Source organism: Alnus glutinosa, chromosome 8 (assembly GCF_958979055.1).
Source record: "Alnus glutinosa chromosome 8, dhAlnGlut1.1, whole genome shotgun sequence".
NCBI classification, from domain to species: Eukaryota; Viridiplantae; Streptophyta; class Magnoliopsida; order Fagales; family Betulaceae; genus Alnus; species Alnus glutinosa.
Genome location: NC_084893.1, coordinates 24960493 through 24978488, shown reverse-complemented (window position 1 = coordinate 24978488; position 17996 = coordinate 24960493). Strand labels below are relative to the sequence as shown.

The 17996-nt window shown below is 35.5% G+C and overlaps 1 protein-coding gene across 1 annotated transcript; it reads right to left on the bottom strand.

Moving 5' to 3' along the window:
- Window positions 1-1277: 1277 nt before the first annotated feature.
- LOC133876038 (uncharacterized) lies at window positions 1278-15578 on the bottom strand. The gene is made up of 31 exons (XM_062314342.1): window positions 15079-15578; window positions 14287-14737; window positions 13526-13780; window positions 13234-13446; window positions 13013-13144; window positions 12798-12927; window positions 12660-12706; window positions 12484-12585; window positions 12229-12336; window positions 11448-11590; window positions 11254-11348; window positions 11081-11159; window positions 10939-10987; window positions 10778-10858; window positions 8412-8507; window positions 8216-8319; window positions 6450-6924; window positions 4937-4972; window positions 4638-4839; window positions 4419-4552; window positions 4090-4270; window positions 3763-3992; window positions 3537-3632; window positions 3092-3175; window positions 2981-3013; window positions 2737-2871; window positions 2567-2627; window positions 2436-2491; window positions 2275-2331; window positions 2041-2161; window positions 1278-1717 (listed from the first exon to the last, which is right to left on the bottom strand). The coding sequence occupies exons 1-31, from the start codon at window positions 15405-15407 to the stop codon at window positions 1563-1565; spliced, it is 4470 nt and encodes a 1489-aa protein (XP_062170326.1). The 5' UTR covers window positions 15408-15578; the 3' UTR covers window positions 1278-1562.
- Between the last annotated feature and the right edge of the window lie 2418 nt (window positions 15579-17996).

Sequence of the window (17996 nt, the reverse complement as noted above, 5' to 3'; positions counted from 1 at the left end):
TAACATGAGAGGAAAAAGAGGACTACTTGGTAACATATTTTCTATGCTCGCCGTCAACATAATTTTTGTCACTTCTTGGACCTTATAATACAATTATTGGCAGATAAATTACTATATTGAGATTGAATATATAGCTTTGAGTTGAAACTCGAAGCCAATTGAAGATTTTCAATCCGTAGTGCCCCAATGAGTAGGGGCATTGGGAGACACTTTTCTTAGTCTTGATAAGATTTGATATTCCGCTCAAAGTCATTTTTACGGATGTATTCATTGGTCACATGTAGCCATTGATTGGATTTATAAGAAAATTACACAGTTATACGCTAAGAGTTGTAAGACTTTATTATATCATCTATCCAATTCTCTCTCTTGTATAATCTTTGGACTCTTAACAGTATTAGAGAGACTAGGGATTTGTACTCGAGATATGTTAACTGCACAACTTTTATACAACAATTGCACAATAATGTTTACGTTTAAGTGAGTTTCCCTTCTCTTAATGTTGTCCGGCATTTAAAAAATAAATTAATTAATTAAAAAATTAAAAATTAAAACTACTTACACGTAAGTATTGTTGTGCAAATATTGTGCAGCTAACATCTCTCTTTGTACTCTATCAGAAAAGTGTGGTCAACGGATACAATTTGGCGACTAACACTTTGCAGCTGCATCCTAACAAATCATGGCCATCAAATGCTATAATTTTTTGTTTTTTTTATTTTTTTTGCTGGGTGGGGGGGGGGGGGGGGGGGGGGGGGTTGGTTAAATATTAGTAGATTTTAGAGAAAACTCCACTTAATCCCCTTGACCTTCCATCACTTTTGCGATTATTTATCTAAACTTAAAAAACTTTCAATTTAGTGTATCCATCTTTTTATTTTTATTTTTATTTTTTAATTTTATCCCTCCGTTAAAATTTCTCGTTAAATACTAACGGTGGTCTATCAAAATTTTCAAAATACCCATTTCTTTAAAGAAAAAGAAAAAAGAATTGCAAAAATTTAAGCGTTGATCAAGATTTAACGCAAATACCCGGGCATGAATCTTTGAAATTTTTTTATATTTTTTTATTTAAAAAAAATGTGGTATTTTAGAAATTTTGACAGAATTTAATAATAAATCCTAACGGAAATATGAAATTAAAAAAAAAAATGAAAAATGAATCTACTAAATTGAGAGTTTTTTTAAGTTTAGAGAAATAATTACAAATGTAATAAAAGTTTATGGGGTTAAATGAAGATTTTCCTATATTTTATAGCAAGTTAGAAAACAAAAAATAAAAAAATGTAGTTTTATATTCACAAAAGCAATGATAACATTAAGGGAAATGACAAAAATATAACCTTAACTCAACTATTGAGTAACTCCAAAACACATTGAGGTGGAACCCAAGCATGGTCCTAACATTAAAGGGCTATAACTATCTACAATTCATAAAGCCAGAGCAGCTTGAACAGCCGATGGGCCCACCCAGCAGTGTGAAGATTGCTAATCTGAGTCGGACCACTCAAAACTCACCATGTTTCAGCGTTAATGAAGCTTTCAAGACACCAAGTCACTTTTCACTCTATTTCTCTGTCCTCTTCGCTGGAAACAACGGCAGGTTGATCATCATCAACAGCTTCTGCTGAATTTTCTTCATCGTTGTTATTTTGATCATCCACATACGCCTGGGAGCTCACTACCTGTCCTGTCAAGTCTTTATGCTTTAGATTCCCTGTCAAGAAAAGAGATGAATGGTTAGCTGTGAAACATAAATATAGATGATATCGACACCTTGGACTTATTAACCACCTCTCTCTCTCTCTCTCTCTCTCTCTCTCTCTCTCTCTCTCTCTCTCTCTCTGTGTTGAATAAAACCAAAGCAAAGCATGGTTATAAAGTTGTAAATAAGTTCTCCAATCTAAATTTATATTCGTCCACCAAAATCTTGACCAAAAAAATAATTCAAGGCTAGAAAACAACAAAAAGAGTGAGCATAATTCAAGGCTAAAAAATAAGGTATTTTTCTTGCAACGAAACCGCTGAATTGTTGCATACCCATCCAGAAAGAGCATCCACTTGATGTCGTATGGAGAAGAGCCTTGACACAGAACAAAAAGCGTTCCATAGATCTCTTTGTAGCGGGGATTTTGCTGGTGATAATTGTCTGTTTCAAGCCCTTTGAAATATGAACAAAACAAATTAAGTGAAGATTTAGATTATTTAATCTCCTAATTCTTTTCCTGATTAAGTCATTCTGTAAAAGGAAAAGAGTTGAGATACAAGTTAAACCTTTGCTTCAGAACATAGGGTCTGTATCGTTCTTGTGGCTTTTTGCAGCTCTTTCACCTGAACAAACCAGAAAAATTTGAACAAATAAAAAAGACTTGCATCTTTAGAATTTCTACTTGCAATTAATCATGCCAGAAAAAATTTGGTGCACCTTATCTTACCAAGTGGATTATAAGCTCGTTGCACGTGTTGGAATGGGCCTGTAAGAAGTCAAAAACTGGAGAAGATTCCAAATTCAGTACCCCCAAGATTAGACCTCGGATCATTGCATGTAAACGTATCAGACCTATACCTTTCAGGAAGGAGTCCACAAACTTGCCACCATACTTGACAGCCATGGCATGCACAGTTACCTGTACCATCATTTTAATAAGTTAACATCCTACTACATCAGAACTTCAGAAGGTGACCATAAAACTAAAACAAATTTTGACACACACTTCAGAAGTTCTGTTTCTTTACCTTGCTATGAGTTTTGCACATGTTAACCAATGATACTACCACGTTCACACAGTGTTGTAGCTTGATCAGAAGTTTTTCAACAATTTGAAGTTGGACACCAGCTCTGGGTTTCTCTAAGAGAACAACTTCCTTGACCTAATATTGAGAGAGAAACAAGTAACAACTCTAATTCTTTCATACAGTGAGTTCTCCCTAGCTCATCTATGATTACTGGAAGATATAAAGATAAGAGTCTACAGCTTACCAATTTGTTAAGAACAGTAAGATTCACTTCATGCTGCACATTAAACCTTCTGTAACATGTCCATCAAGACACAGTATAAAATATCGTAATAGGAAACCAGAGATGCCTTACCAGAACTTTGTACCATACAACAAATGTTGCAGAACATAGAGTTTGGAAACCATGATGAGCATCTTCTTCCTTTGTTGAAGAAACCTGTTAAAGAAAGGGACTCTTTATACATTTATGAAAGCCAATCCAGGAAAAATGCATAATGGATTGGCAGGTTCAAATTATTTTGGACGTTATATCCAAACTTGAATCAAGTCAGTGTTAGTGTTTTCGTTTTCTTAAATCCACGTTTCATTAAGTTCTGTCATACCTACACTCTCCTCTCCCCTCCTAAACAAAGGACAAAATTTTGATAATCTAGAAATTGGTAGCGTTAGCGTAATCAATTTCCAGTTCCAAAACAGTTCCTTATGTTGAGATGCAGCATAAGGACAATTAAGTCACCATTAGTCTGGATGTCAACACAACCAACCCAATTAAAAAAGTATTGGACAAATTCAAGCACCTGAGGTAAGATAGAGCAGGCCAGCTCATCCAGCAAATCAGAAGGTGAGTCGCTATTTTCCAAGTAAATGTGCAATACTTTCTGTACCATTTCTCCCTGCAATCAGAAGGTTTAACACTTCTATACATGCAAACAAACATACTGCAAAAGTGCCAAGATCATTCCTAATCATTGCTAAAATTATAAGGAGAATAAGTGCTAGAAAACATAACATAGATGGTCTTACTTTGCTCTTCCAACCACTCTGAAGTTGGCTGTTATCCCAGTTATGCCTTAAAAGCTTCTGAGCAGAAGCTCCAAGTCTGGTTCGCAAGGTAGGAAGAGCCCTGTGGATAAATTCTGAATGTATGTTTTTACCATTTTCCTCCAACTTATCAAGAAATTTCTGGCACGAGTTTATAATTGATTCTAGGGTAAGAAGAGATTCTGATGCCAGTGTAAAGCAAAAGGAGCATACTGCAGGAACCGGATGCCAACACAAATTTAGTTAATAATAATAATAATCATAAAGAGCATCATAAACAACAACAGGAAACAGAACAGGATTATATACCTATGTTCAAGACACCTTCTATATATGAATAAGCACCTAAATACAAAAATTCGACAGTCCCAGGCAAAATGTTGGGCTGTATGTCTGATAAAACACTATCCGGTATCTTGATGGGCTGGAAGGCTTCAAGCAGATCTGAGAGAACTTTTTTTTCTCTAAGAATGGAAGGAAGATTTAGCATCTGCGCTCACAAGTTAGAATAAAAGTTTAGTAGTTTTGGATGCAATAAATTTTCTGCAATTAATCAGCATGGTGAGGTATTGGTCAGGTAGAGCCACATGCACACACACACAAACAGAGAGACAGAATAGACAAAGTAAAAAGTTCACCTTACTGAAACAATGAACCGTTTCTTTGAAAACAAACGTAGAAACTGCAGGTCTTGAAAGCACAAGATGGGGTCCATTGGGGTTTTCGGCAGAAGCAGATTGAACTTTCCAATGTTCTTGACAAGTTTCATCACCTACAAAGAGTTTGATCTAAGATTACAAGAACATTGAAGCTCTGTTATAGTATTCATCCAACCAAGTTGAATGCTATCATCTTACATTCTTTTAGCGTACAAACTGCATTGTCGAAATGCTTCTTAAGACTTGGAAAGAGTGATCTAATTTTGTTCAAGAAATCATCCGCTGTCATCCTGGTGAAACCAGCTGGAGGACTGGAACTTCTAGAGAAGAATTGTTTAGCAGGAGTGAAATAATCCAGCTTGTAGTGAAGATCCCGCAGAAGGTATAGATATAGAGGTAACTAGCAAAGGCAATAACCAGCTTTCAATTTTTATGAATTCATTTATTTTTAAGAGAAAAACTCGTCAACCAGATTCAGTGTAAAATTAAAATGGTACCTCTGCAGCAGGATCAGAGCAACAGGAACCTTGATTCTGCATTTTAAAGGACACATTAAAAAACTCTCATCATTCTTCTATTCATATATACTGCACATTTCCAAGCACAAACTGTCTGTAATGTAGTCGCAGGTCATCTGACCAGATCTCATTAGCAGCAATGAGCAATTAGACTGATATGACTATTAGAAGTAATGCAATTAAATTAGGGCAATTAAAGTTATTCTAATTCTAGTGCAACATAGTTTTCTGGAACTTGTAATTAATGCACTTTGACAATCTACACATCTTGGTCAATTAAAGATTCTGTATTTTGAAAATAGAACACAAAATTTGAGAGGACTTGTACTTGCATATTAGGCAATCTCTAAGAGATTGCAAGTTCCAACTGCTAAGCCTAAACCATCTATGACAAGATGATCATACCTCTAAACCCAGCATACAGAAGTAGCTTTCACTCTCCAAAGCAGCAAGTAAACAGTATTTGCCAAAATCTCACTAAGATAAAAGATTGTTAGGTGCTTGGACTAGCAGCAATCAGATTCAATAAATCAGAAACAAGCATCAATTTCATCATTGCCATTTGAGCATGATGACCTTTTGTGTACTGGGTTTTGAAAATCAGCTTCACCTACTAATACTGACAAAGTCACAAATGCTGCATTGTTCAACTGAGCAATCATAACCAAAACTATGAGTAACTTTTATTTGTGACAATGTTTATAGCAGCACAAATACGAACCAATGAAAATAATATTGATGGAGAGAGAGAGAGAGAGAGAGAGAGGAGAAAACAGAGACAGAGAGACGGGATATATTTGTAGCATGAGTAACTAAAACTAAAAAGTAACTTCTTATTAGCATTTAAATGTTTTTATTACGAATATAGAGCTTTTCTTAGCAAAACTACTTTATAACATTCACAAATTAGATTTTATTGTCATCATTCACAAATATATACTCTCAGTCTTCTTGTTCTCACTAGTTTCTTGAAACCCTTATAACGTGATTAGTTTTCAGAAAATATATTCAAAGGAAGTACGCATTTCATAATATTTCTCAGAATAACTTCATGCATGTATGTTAAAAGAAGACAACTGTAACACTCTTTCTATTCATGTCCTTAAGCACTCTCATAATACAGTGTGTTAGAGATACATCACATTGTTAAAAAAATAAAATAACATAATTGGAGTAGGTAAGCTTTCAGGTAAAGAATAGAAGGTTATTCAACTCCTCATAAACAATTGATCAATTGTAAATAACATTGAAGTCCTAAAGTGAATGATTTTGTCTGAGTTGGTAGAGAAACAAACGTATTCTAAATTATATTTCATACATGAAATTCTTGGTCATAGATTTTTTTTTCTGTTCTTCATTGAAGAAAATATGGAAAAAAATGGCTTCAAAAACTTAAGTAGTTAAGTTGCACTAATTCACAAGAACCTGCAGGTGGTACTTTGCGAATGCAATGGGTACTACTCACTCCAAATACAATGCAATCCCTACACACCTCTGAAAATGTCAAAATTGAAAAGCATTGCACCAGAAGAGGCCTGAACTTGAATCTTTGCGCTTCCAAAGCCTTGGTAACTGCAGAAACTTCTATAATTACAGGCTCATCGGAGTCACAGAGATTTTGATCTGCTGAATTAGATGTCCTTCCATGTGAATTTAGATCAACAGACTCCTCATTTGGCACCTCTTGACTAGTCAAAGCTCCTGCTTTCTTCAACACATCCAATACTGTGGGCTGCTTGAGTTTCCCTTTAGTATCTGAAATTGAGGCCCTTGATATCTTTTTGGGTCTCCTATTTTTCTTTGGCGATGCACTGTCTTGTGTTCTCTTATGCTCATTCTTTTGCACATGCCCCATATGGTTAGGTTGGTTTAGGAGTGGAGGTCCAAAATGATCAACATAAAAGTGAAGCTCAGGTAGAGATATAGAGCACCGCTCAATGGAATAGTTCAATAAGATATCCAAAAATCTGCATTATCAAGACAGACAAATCCGAAAGTCATGATACAAATGACACTTTGAAACATCTTGTCACTTGTCACAAATAACATCTAAGTTTCACCATCTTTAGTATAGTAATCAACTTGTTGAGTGTTCATCCAAAGGAATTTCAGTTCTTTGTAACTCTTGAAAAATGTGTGCACATGCTGCCATCCTCAAAAAAGGAAAAAAGCATGTGTAAGCCTATTCTATTTTTACATTGAAAAATGTGTGCACATGCTACACTTTTACTTTTTCCCTCATATGCAACAACTGTTATAAGCCTGTTCTATTTTTACATTGTATAACCTATCCAACCTAGAAAAGTCAGTCTCATACTACAGTCTCTTGTCTGAAATACAATTTCCTAATCAGGTAGTATGCTCAGGTCTCTAGAATGTTCACATTAGTGAAAAAGCATGCTCTTGTTTACTGTTTAAATACAAAACTGCAGCACTTCAACTGCATTAATCAGTGGGGCTCCCTCACATCTTCCAACTTCCTTTCAAGGACAAAAGAGGCAGTACCTAATCTATCTTAGACAAGTATTTCTCTTAAAACAAGATAGAGCCCACATCCATTGCAGTGTTTAATATTTCTCTAGATAAATGACTAATCAATTACTTTAATTTTTAAAAAACTTCAAGATAAATAGAAAAGTAATGAGACTTAAGAACCCAATTTCTATTACGTGTAGTTTTTTTTTTCTTTTTTTGCCTATAAGTAATACTTATCAAGAATAAAGTAATGACTTTCTTTGTTTGCAAGACTCCCATCAACATCTATGTTTCAGGGTTTACATCTCCATTATTCTTTATCATCAGAAGTAAAACGATAGCTGAATTTACTATTGATTATTTTTCTTCACGAAACTTACTTCATTTCAGGAGCTTTTACCAAACATTCTCTTTTTATGAATCTTCTCAAATTTATTCTGTGTGTATGAAATGCAACAAGATTGACAAAACTGAGTGAATGGATGCAAATCAATTATTAAAGACACAGATTACGACTACAGTAAGAGAGAGAGAGAGAGAGAGAGAGAGAGAAATTGGCTTGGACAAGACAAATTGGAAAATAGAGATGAAAGTCATATTGAACTAAAGCATCAAAAGTTGGAAACAAGAAAACAATCAAGGAAAATACTGCTCAAGTTACAAATTTCAGCAAAGCACCACCCTGAAAATTAGTACAGAGAGTTTTAATTATATAATAATAATAACTAACTAACTAACTATTCAAACAAACATTGTCAAGGAATTGAAAGCACAAGAACATACACAAGGTTCCTCAAACGCTTCAATAGCTTGCAAACAGTATCCTCTTTTGTAGCTTGACTTGTACAGGCAATTCTTCCTTCTACTTGTGTACAGAAGGCATTAAGCTACATGAGGCAGCAGGAGTGTAACAAACCAAAATGTGAATAACAGGCACATCCAAAGATGAAGGTAGCATTTGCAAACTTCATGAATTTACCAGTTCCCGTATCCAATTTGCTGCATAATAGAGAGAGAGGGACACAATCTGTTTCTGCTTCCCGGTCAAAGACTTCCAGCCAGCTCCGGAGAAGTACTGGTATTGCACAAGCCAAACAAAAAAGTCAATACACTAGGCACAGTTGGCAGTATTGACAGGCTCAATATAGAAGCCATGCCAGATCACAATAACAAAAAGATGTTATCAATCAAGACAAAACTATAAAATTAAAAGCAAATTAAATAATTTTCACTTAATAATTTCATATGCAGATTCAGGACATTAACTAGAAGAAACTGAGTTGGAACTCAAAGTTCTACTAGCATGTATCTATGGAGACATTAGAGATCAATTTTTATTTCGTGAAAAAAGTTAATTTTTAGATTAAGTTATTTGAAGGATGTAATCAGTATTTAAATAATGGATCAATTCTCTTCAACTATGGAGAAATGACAGCGAGGAACTTAAGATAGTAATCTAGAGGACTAATCCAAACACAGTACAGGAAAAAAAAAAAAAAAAAAAAAAGCAAAAGACTGAACCTCTTCAAAAGAGAACTGATGAGGAAGTTGCCTATTGTCAGCCTAAATTATTTTGAAGTTGAAGTACCGTTCACCTCAAACAATACCAATACTCCAACACCCCCCCCCCCCCCCCCCCCACGGGGCCCCCCTTTAAAGTTTTAACAATTGAAGGACTTTCCAACATAGTTGTCAAACTTGCAATGGTTGCCCATTTTGCAAAAAAAAGAAAATAAGATATTGACTATCACAACTGCAGTGCACTCGAATCACAATGCCAGGTAGCAGAAAAGAAAAATATAGATATTACATCCAAAATCTTGCAACAACTAAAGGTAGCAAAAATATTAAAATATCACTAGACTGTGAATGCCCAAGACATGGCATAAAAAAGCAGCCATTCCAATGTGCAAAGGCAGTCATGTATACGATTGCAGGCCCTTCCTGACATAAAAAAAGAAATGGAGAGGGAACCAAAGAGCACACTCCCACTTCCCCACACACATTACTTGGAACCAAATAAAGAGTCCAATGTTTTGCTCCGCCAAAGCCTCTCAAACTTGATTCTAAAAACTTTAATTACCAAGTGCAAAAGAAGAAAGAAAAGAGGGGGGGGGGGGGGGGACATATATTTGAGCTCAAACCAAAAAATCAAATCAAGTTCTGAACCTAACTTTGTTGATAGAAAAAGTGAAATACCAACTTAAGTGAAATTTGATTATTCTGAACTTGTAATACTCTAAGATCTAGTGACTAGAAAAATTTTAGACTTTGAATTATAATATGAAAAGTTGAATTGAGAAGTGACACTAATCACCATTTCTTTTAGTTTACAGTTTTCTAAAGTTGGGTAAAGTTTTTGAAAAGTGTTTTGGGTTTTGAAAAGTGAAAATTGAGAAGTGCTTTTGGCAGGGACCACATTTGAAAGTGTTGTTGTGGGGTCCACAAAAGAAAATTTGTTTGGTAAACTAGGAAGTGTTTCTAAAGCAAAAAAAAAACTGAAAAGTGTTTTCAAAAAATAAAAGAAACAAAACCAAAAAAACAAAAAAAATTGGGCCTGTTGGAGGTTAGCCTCCATCAGTGGCGGCTGCAGCCCCACATCTATGAGGGGTGGAGACCGCCACGCAAATCCAATGGGCCAGACAGATCCAGCAGCGGCCACACAAATCCCGCGACCTTGATACATTTTTATTGTTTTTAAGTAACAAGTCCAGCTTCCATATCTGAGAATGAGCATATATTTTCAAAACATTCCTATATGAAGGTGTGGGAAGTTCTCTAAAAAGTGTTTTGTGTTTTATTTTTTTGTTTTTTGAAAAATGTTTTCTGAGTTGTTTTGAAAAGTGTGTTAATGGTAGAAAATAGAAATTAAAGTTCATATAGATGATTAGTTGGCAAAGACAAAGATAGAGAACCAAAAGCAGAAAAATGATTCTTGTTTCTGAAATATATCTTCAGCTACATTAAGTCTTAGACTTATCTTTTTAAAAGTAATTCTTAAAAAACAATTTTGCTTTACGTAACAACAAGGCTTGTTAAGGTCCATCATCCTAGCCAGCATGCAAGTTTTCGACACTATTGTCTAGTTTGTATTCATCGGCTCAAAGTTATTCCCCGGGCTATATTTATAATAATCTCTGCTTCTTGTTTAGATGATTTTATGGAAAACTAAAGTTTCAATTTACTCAAAGTCTTCCTTTAACAAATTGATGCTATTGAAGAGAAGTAACACCGATCAAGACAAAAGCAATTGAATCTCTTAAGCTTTAAAACACAAGTAGAGTGGCACATTAAGGTATAGAAGCAATTTAATGATGTTAAGAAAAGAATTTTTGTCGCTCTGACCTTAGAGGAAGGAAGGTGCAAAGGGCAGCCAAGTAATGCGTCAATTCCTTCAAGAGATCCTTGATTTGTCAACCTCTCGATCTGAAAATTGACAGAGAATCCCAATTAGTTATCCCATTACTTATCTCTCGTCTCACTTCCAAAAGGTCCAATACACTTACAGCGGATAGTAAAAGGAAGTTAGCCGGAAGAATTTGTAAAGAAGCTGACCTGCATACAATAAAATTTTAACTTCAGCATTCATAAACATTTAGAGAAGTTCTTGATGGTATGATACATGGGAGAGCATGGCCAAAACAATACGGCAGGGAAGAGGAAGCCAATGGCAAAATGTTCAAACAAACAGGAGATATATCACCATCCAAGTTCATCCACAATTCGCCTGCAAAAAGTACCAAGAAAAGATACAAATCTATAAGCCAGCGTAATCTTTTTATTAGTCTAGGCAGGAACATAGGCTGCACCACGTAACTCACCTTCTAAACCACAATATGATTCCTTAGAAGACATTTTCCCACCTTCAAGATCAGACAGAAAAACAGATTCGAACTCTCCTACATGTTTCCCTATCCTACAATAATGCAGACAAGTTTTAAAGTAATCACAATATTATTTCCATATTGTTAAGTAGCCATGTGGTACAAGCATTGGGTTGTTAAACTTAGCTTACCATTCCATAATTGATGGATGAAGAGTTCTGTGGTACAACATTGCAGTCAGTTCATCATAAAATAGTATCAAAGGTAATGAAAACTGTTTGCAAGAGTCCAGAGATGTTGTCAAGAGTTCCAAAGCCTCTTCCCAATTTGATTTCTGTACCAGTAATGTTCACAAATGGTAAATGCACATCATGCAATATATATTAGTAGGAGAAAAAAATATGGCAAAACTTAACAAACTAATGCTAGTTGCATTTCAAAGAAATCCTTAGCATATAAGAGTATTAAAAGATCACAAGTTCTTAAATGATTTTAGCACTGAAAACAACATACAGCAATTATTTCCGGGATAAATTGAACTTTTTTCTTTAATACACAGATGTCAAAATGGCGATGTCCAACAGGCCAATGGAACTGTATGTGCACTAAGCTAGAGAATATTACATTTTTTCATCCTGAGACTACTTTTGTTGAGAAATTCTTGTCAATTCCACACATTACCTCCATACAAGAAGCAAACAGCGTCTCAGATGTTAAATCCTAATATAAATGTTAAGATTGACATATGGTAATTATGGGGATATATGCATGTAAGAGAGTATATAACACATTCACCACAGATAGAGATATACATATATGTATTTATGTATGTACATATGCATCCATATATATTTGGGTGTTTGTATGCAGTCCTCTATATTTCTGATAATTAACATAAATGTCAAAAAACTTTAAGTCAGCAACAAACTTCGCCTGTGGAAGATCTCTAATTTCAGTATTACAAGGTCCTACCTGAGATGCAGATGCATAGGAAACACTATTTGCACCTCCAAGACAGGAAACTATCTTTAGAGTTCCAATTAAGCCCATCTTCTTGTACTTCAGATCTGGATTGCTTACCTAAGGGAGGGGCAGCAGAAATACTTTACAGTTACCAGAGACTCTAAAAAGACGATGAATACATCCAAAACAGAGATACTCTCATTTAACAAAGTTGATCAAAGGATTTAATGTATACATTCCATATGAAAAGGGCTTTTATGGTACCTGCTTCCTTATTATCATCAATACTTCATTTGCAATCGAAGATCCATATGAATCTGCACTTGATCTAGCTGAAAGTGCCAAATGGCCAAAAACCTCATAAACCTGCACAATCAGTAAGTCAGTGAAACAATGGAAGGTAGAACACTAAAATAATAATGCACATGATACTAAAATACCTTGTGCAGATTTTCAACAGTAAATCCCTCCAAGTAATCCAAAATACCTGGATTTCAAAACGAATAACACATCAAGGCATCTTGGCAATGGATCACCTTAAAAGATGCACTAGAATCTAGACAGAACAAAGAAGGTACCATTCATATGAGAAGAAAGAGGAATCAAATCTTGTGCATATTTGGAGGCCAGCAGAGCCATAGTGTCCAAAGCAGACTGCACTTCAAAACTAACACCAGATCCGACATGAGTAACCAGTGCACCAAGAACCTGCAAAGAAACCACAACTAAGAGTTCCCATAATACATCTTCTCATTCATTAGTATACAAACAAATTAATTTTTAGGCTGCTTACTTCCTGTCTTGAATAAGTGTCAATGAACTCTTCAAACAGACGAGTATACATGTGAATGCCAAACTCCCTTGCTTTTTGTTCTTTGGAAGCCAACAAGTACTCAGACAACGAAAGAAACAATGGAAAATAATCCTACGAAATTTAATGAGACGCAGATAGAGTTTCAGAACATATAAAATTGAAGTGAAATATTCCTTAAACCAAATAATTGTCATAGATACCTGTACCAATTCCTTATTTCCACAAATGCACTGATCAAGCATTACTTCCTGAATGCAATCTTCAATAATTTTCTTCTTGAACATCTTTTCAATGCTCTTCTGCAGGGACTCACTGTTACTATATATGAGCATAAGTAGCCATATGTCAATTGCTTTGTGATCACGAGGTTTCTCAAGGCAATTCAATTCTTTCAAAATCTCCTGACAGAGCAACTGTGGATAGCAGCAAATGCAAAAAGCTATGTTAAACACATATAGAGAATCTCAAGACACAGTAGAGCAGATAGCATACATTCTTGAATCGTAGACTTGATCTTAATGCATCAAGAATAGAAGCCTCCGTGTTGTTTACTTGAGACTTTCCTTTGAGCTTATTGTGTTGCAATGCTCGAGAGTTCGACAGTCCAACAAATTTTAACTGCTCACGAATCTGTGAGATTATTCTCCGAACATTTACTGGTGTCGCTGAAAGCAGTAGAAACCTAAGTAGATATGGCATGTGCTCCGCATCAATCGTTCGGATGCATGATAATGCAATGGTGATGACCTTCAATTTAAAAAAAAAAAAAAAAACCCAAGAAAACACTTAGACATAGCTATTGAGCACTAATTGATTGCATAGAAAATGTATAAAAAGACGATCAATATGAATCTCACTCTAACGGTTGGTATGGTTTTCCAAGAAACAAAATAATCCACTAAAAGAAAAGCAGTCATGTCCGACTCAACTAACTGAATTGTCTTCTTTCCCCGAGTCCTAAAGAATAAAATTTTAGAGACTCCATATTCGTTAGCAACCAAAAAAAGCCTAATGCACCATTTGGTTGGTGTAAATTTGAAGCAAAGAACATAAATCAAGTTTTTGAATCTCATTCATATTATTGCAGGGAACCTGAGAAAGCAGAAACCTTCAGTTCATTAAGCTCAATTCAACTATATGGCAAGTTTTGCATTTCTTAGAAACCAAATTAAAGTACGATTCAAAATGCTTGAAAATTTTGTTTCCTATATTTTCTCACCAACAGAGACTCAATTTAAAAGTTAATGGAAAACCTGCTCTTGCAACTGATCGTCCAAATTAAGATTCGAAAGAGAGTCAAGCACCGGTATAATGATAGAGGAATCCTCTTCAAGCATTTGTTCAAGGCCATCAACCACAGTCCTATTGTTTTGATCACCAATAATCTCCGGCAATGATCCAATGATCTCTTTCTTTAAGTGTAAAGGACAAATCGAGAGGACTTGCATCAATTTATCAGTGAAGACATCAGGATCGACAATGAAATCAAGCCATCGGAACTGATTAATGATAAGCCTAGCGACATCATCTTCCAACGACAAAGATGTTCCCAAGTGTTCTGGAATTACATCGAAATATTCTGGAATTTTCTCGAGAAGCATGCTCTGAATGTCTAATTGGACAGATGGGACCAGCAAGAGATGTCGGACAAAGCTCTCGCTTCTGGTGGAACCAAAACCATCTTTATTCGTAGGGGTGAGAACCCTGAAGACATGTAAATGTCAGACAACTTTGAAAGATAACACACTAAAACGTATGAATAGAAGTGAGGGTCAGGTTGTTTTGGTAAAATTTAAAAATACGCTTTGTTTGATTGCCGAGAAAATACAGGAAAAATGCAAAATGAAAGCACTGGAAAGTCACATATAAGCCCAACATGTTAATAGAATCCTAGGCTTTCCCCTCTTTTCCAAATATTTTAAAAATACAATTCGTTTTAGGATATAATTATCCGTATGGTTCCTAAGGAAATGAATGAGAAATAGGGTAAAACAGGAAATGGGTTCGAAACCCAATAAAGAATTAGAATGTGAAAAGAAACTGACCTGCGGAGATTATGTGGAGTACGAATGTAGGAAGAGAAGCCGGAGAGGAAATCGGAGCGGAGAGCAGAGGCATTTTCGGAAGAAGAGAAGAGGCGGTGAAGGTGGCGGCGGAACTTGTTAGGGTCTGCGGGGAGGCATGGTGGCCCCGCCGGGTTAATGAGGGTGCACCCGGCCTCTGCTAGAACCGATACCATCTTATCTATTGCCGGGGCTTCCGCGACGTCGTTTCGCCGGGCGGGTTGGGTGGATTTGGCAGTTTTGGGGGGAAGGAAGGGGGGAACGGAGGAGGAGGGTCTTTTACGGGAAGGGACTTGGTGGAGAAGCACCATCTTGGCTTGGCGACGACGGAAGTTCTGTGGTGGCCTATGATCCTTCTACTTCTGGGTTTGTTTTTACTCTGTCGCTAATGCCGTGTGAGGGCGAGGGCTTGGAAGGTGTGAAAATGGCAGAAAAGGCGCCAAATTTGAAGAGATTTCGGAAAGGCGCACCTCGCCTCCGGTTGGTATCCTGCTGATTGTTCCTTGTACGAAAATGCTAGGGTACCCGCCAGCATCCCACCATGCCTACGTGGCTTTTTTTTAATTTAATAAATTCTTTTCAGTTTTTAAGATTTACTCATTTTTTTTATTTTTTATTCTTTTTTATTTTTTCTTTTTTTTTTGAGTTTTGAATCTAAAATGAGTTGGGAGGGAAAAAAAATTTCATTTTCCCTCCCACCGCCTCTCCCTCTCTCTCTCTCTCTCTCGGCCGGCCGTCCATCTTCTTCATCGGTGCCATCTCCACCGGCCCACATCTCTCTCTCTCTCTCGTTCGTTCTTCACCAGCAATAAGATCTAGTTGTAGCTCTCTCTCTCTCTCTCTCTCTCTCTCTCTCTCTCCGGCCATCCTTCACCGACGCCATCTCCACCGGCAAGTGAGACGGAACCAAATCCGGCAGAACCAAGGTTTTTTTTGAAACTTTTTTTTTTCTGTTTTTTTACATAAGGCACTATGTTCTAAGTTCGATTTGGTTTTTCTACATTCAATGATCTAGTTTCTTTTTTTCTTTGTTCTTGGTTCTAGTCAAAATATGGGTGTTTAGGGAAAAATTTTGATAGAAATATGGGTTCTGGTCGAAGTATTGATTTTTCTACATTCGATGATCTGGGTTCTTTGTATTGTGGTTTTCTTGGTGATGGAAAGCTTGCACATTGTTGAGGTTGACTTCTTTTTGGGTAAGTAGACTCATTAATTGCCCAAAAAAAAAGAATCAGTTGTTTGGGGATTTGAGGTGAGAACTAAACATCCTTTGTGTTTTGTGAATTTCTTATCAATTGTTGGTTGATGATTGAGTGAGTTTTTTTATTCCTTGTCTTTCCTGTTGTTTGCATTTGGTTTTGATTGAATTATGATTTGGGTTTGTGTTAGATTTTGGTTTCAAGTTCAATTTATCAGCTGGGTGTGTGGCAGATTTGGTTTTTGATTGAATTTGTCAATTAGGTATGTGTTAGCTTTTAGTCCTACATAAATGAGGTTTAAGTTGTACAAAAGGGTTAATGGGTTGATGACTTTTAAGTGGTCTTGCTTCAAATGAAGGAGGGATTTGTTGGTTTGATTGAATTTTATTACACTATTGACTTTTGCATCATCATGTTGTGTGATACACAAACTAATTCGAGACATCCACACTCCTAACATCCTGTGGTCAATCTTATATCAAGATTACCTCCTAAACTTTGTAGTTATGCACAATATTATCAACATGATCTATATAAAATGGGTTGTGCACCTTTTTATTTTGTTTTCTATAAAATGGCTCCTGCAACTTCAAGAATTTTAGAATTTGTAAATTTCTAATGTAGAAACGTGAGAATGAAGAATGACTAGATATTGCAGTTAATCAGATTTTTAGAATTGTGTACTTAGATTATGAGAACTATGACAAACTATTGATTCAGTGATTCATTTTTGGGTGATTCGATGATTCATTTTATGTTTTATATTATAATGTACATTTTATGCTTTATGAGCTAGCATATTGCACAAGGTCTCTTATTGCTGCTACTATCCTGGAATATGGGTGGGTCTAGTCTTTTATAGTTCGAGGTTCCTTTATTCTAATGGGAGTGATTTGTCTTTTTCTCATTATTCTTTGTATTTTTTGCTTGAGAGTGGTTTGGTCTTTCAAGTACATCTGCAACTATGATTAACTGTTAGTTTATAAAAAGATTACTTAGTAAAATATTAGGAACCATGCATAGTGTACATGTGATGATCACTTGGTAAAATACACATGTATTGCAATTCGACAATATGTTTGATGATATATGTAGTTTCCTATTACTCTGCAGTCTGCACTGCAATGTAGTATATTATAAAATTTAAGTTACATGTGATTGTTACGCTTAGGAACAGTTGTAGAAAAATTAAGTCAAGTGCTATAATTGCATTGTACTATACACATACACATTCTGTTTTACGTATATAGTTCTAATGTTTTAAAAGATTGTATACGTTCTCTTTGTTATTACCTTTAACAACGTTGTTGTAATATGTAGGAATGAAAGATTGATGATAATGGGTTTACCAATGGTTTTATGGTGATTAGGCGGTGATGTTTATTGATGGTTATGTGGTGATGTTTATCTTTTTTGTTTTTTGTTTTTTTCACAGGGAGACAGTGCGTTGACATGATGATATAGTTAAGCTTAGTTTTGAAATTCAGTTCAAGGATAGAGAGAAAATGCTCTTGTAATTTTGTGTCACTGCATTCTCTTAAATCTAAATGTTTTTGTAATTTTGTTCAATGCTAAGTGCTATAAGATGTGTATGTACACTAATATAATCAAATGTAGTTGTCTCTTGTGTTATTTATCTTGAAAATATATATACAGACATTTGCTAAGTGCTATAAAAATTAATCAATTAATTTGAGTTTC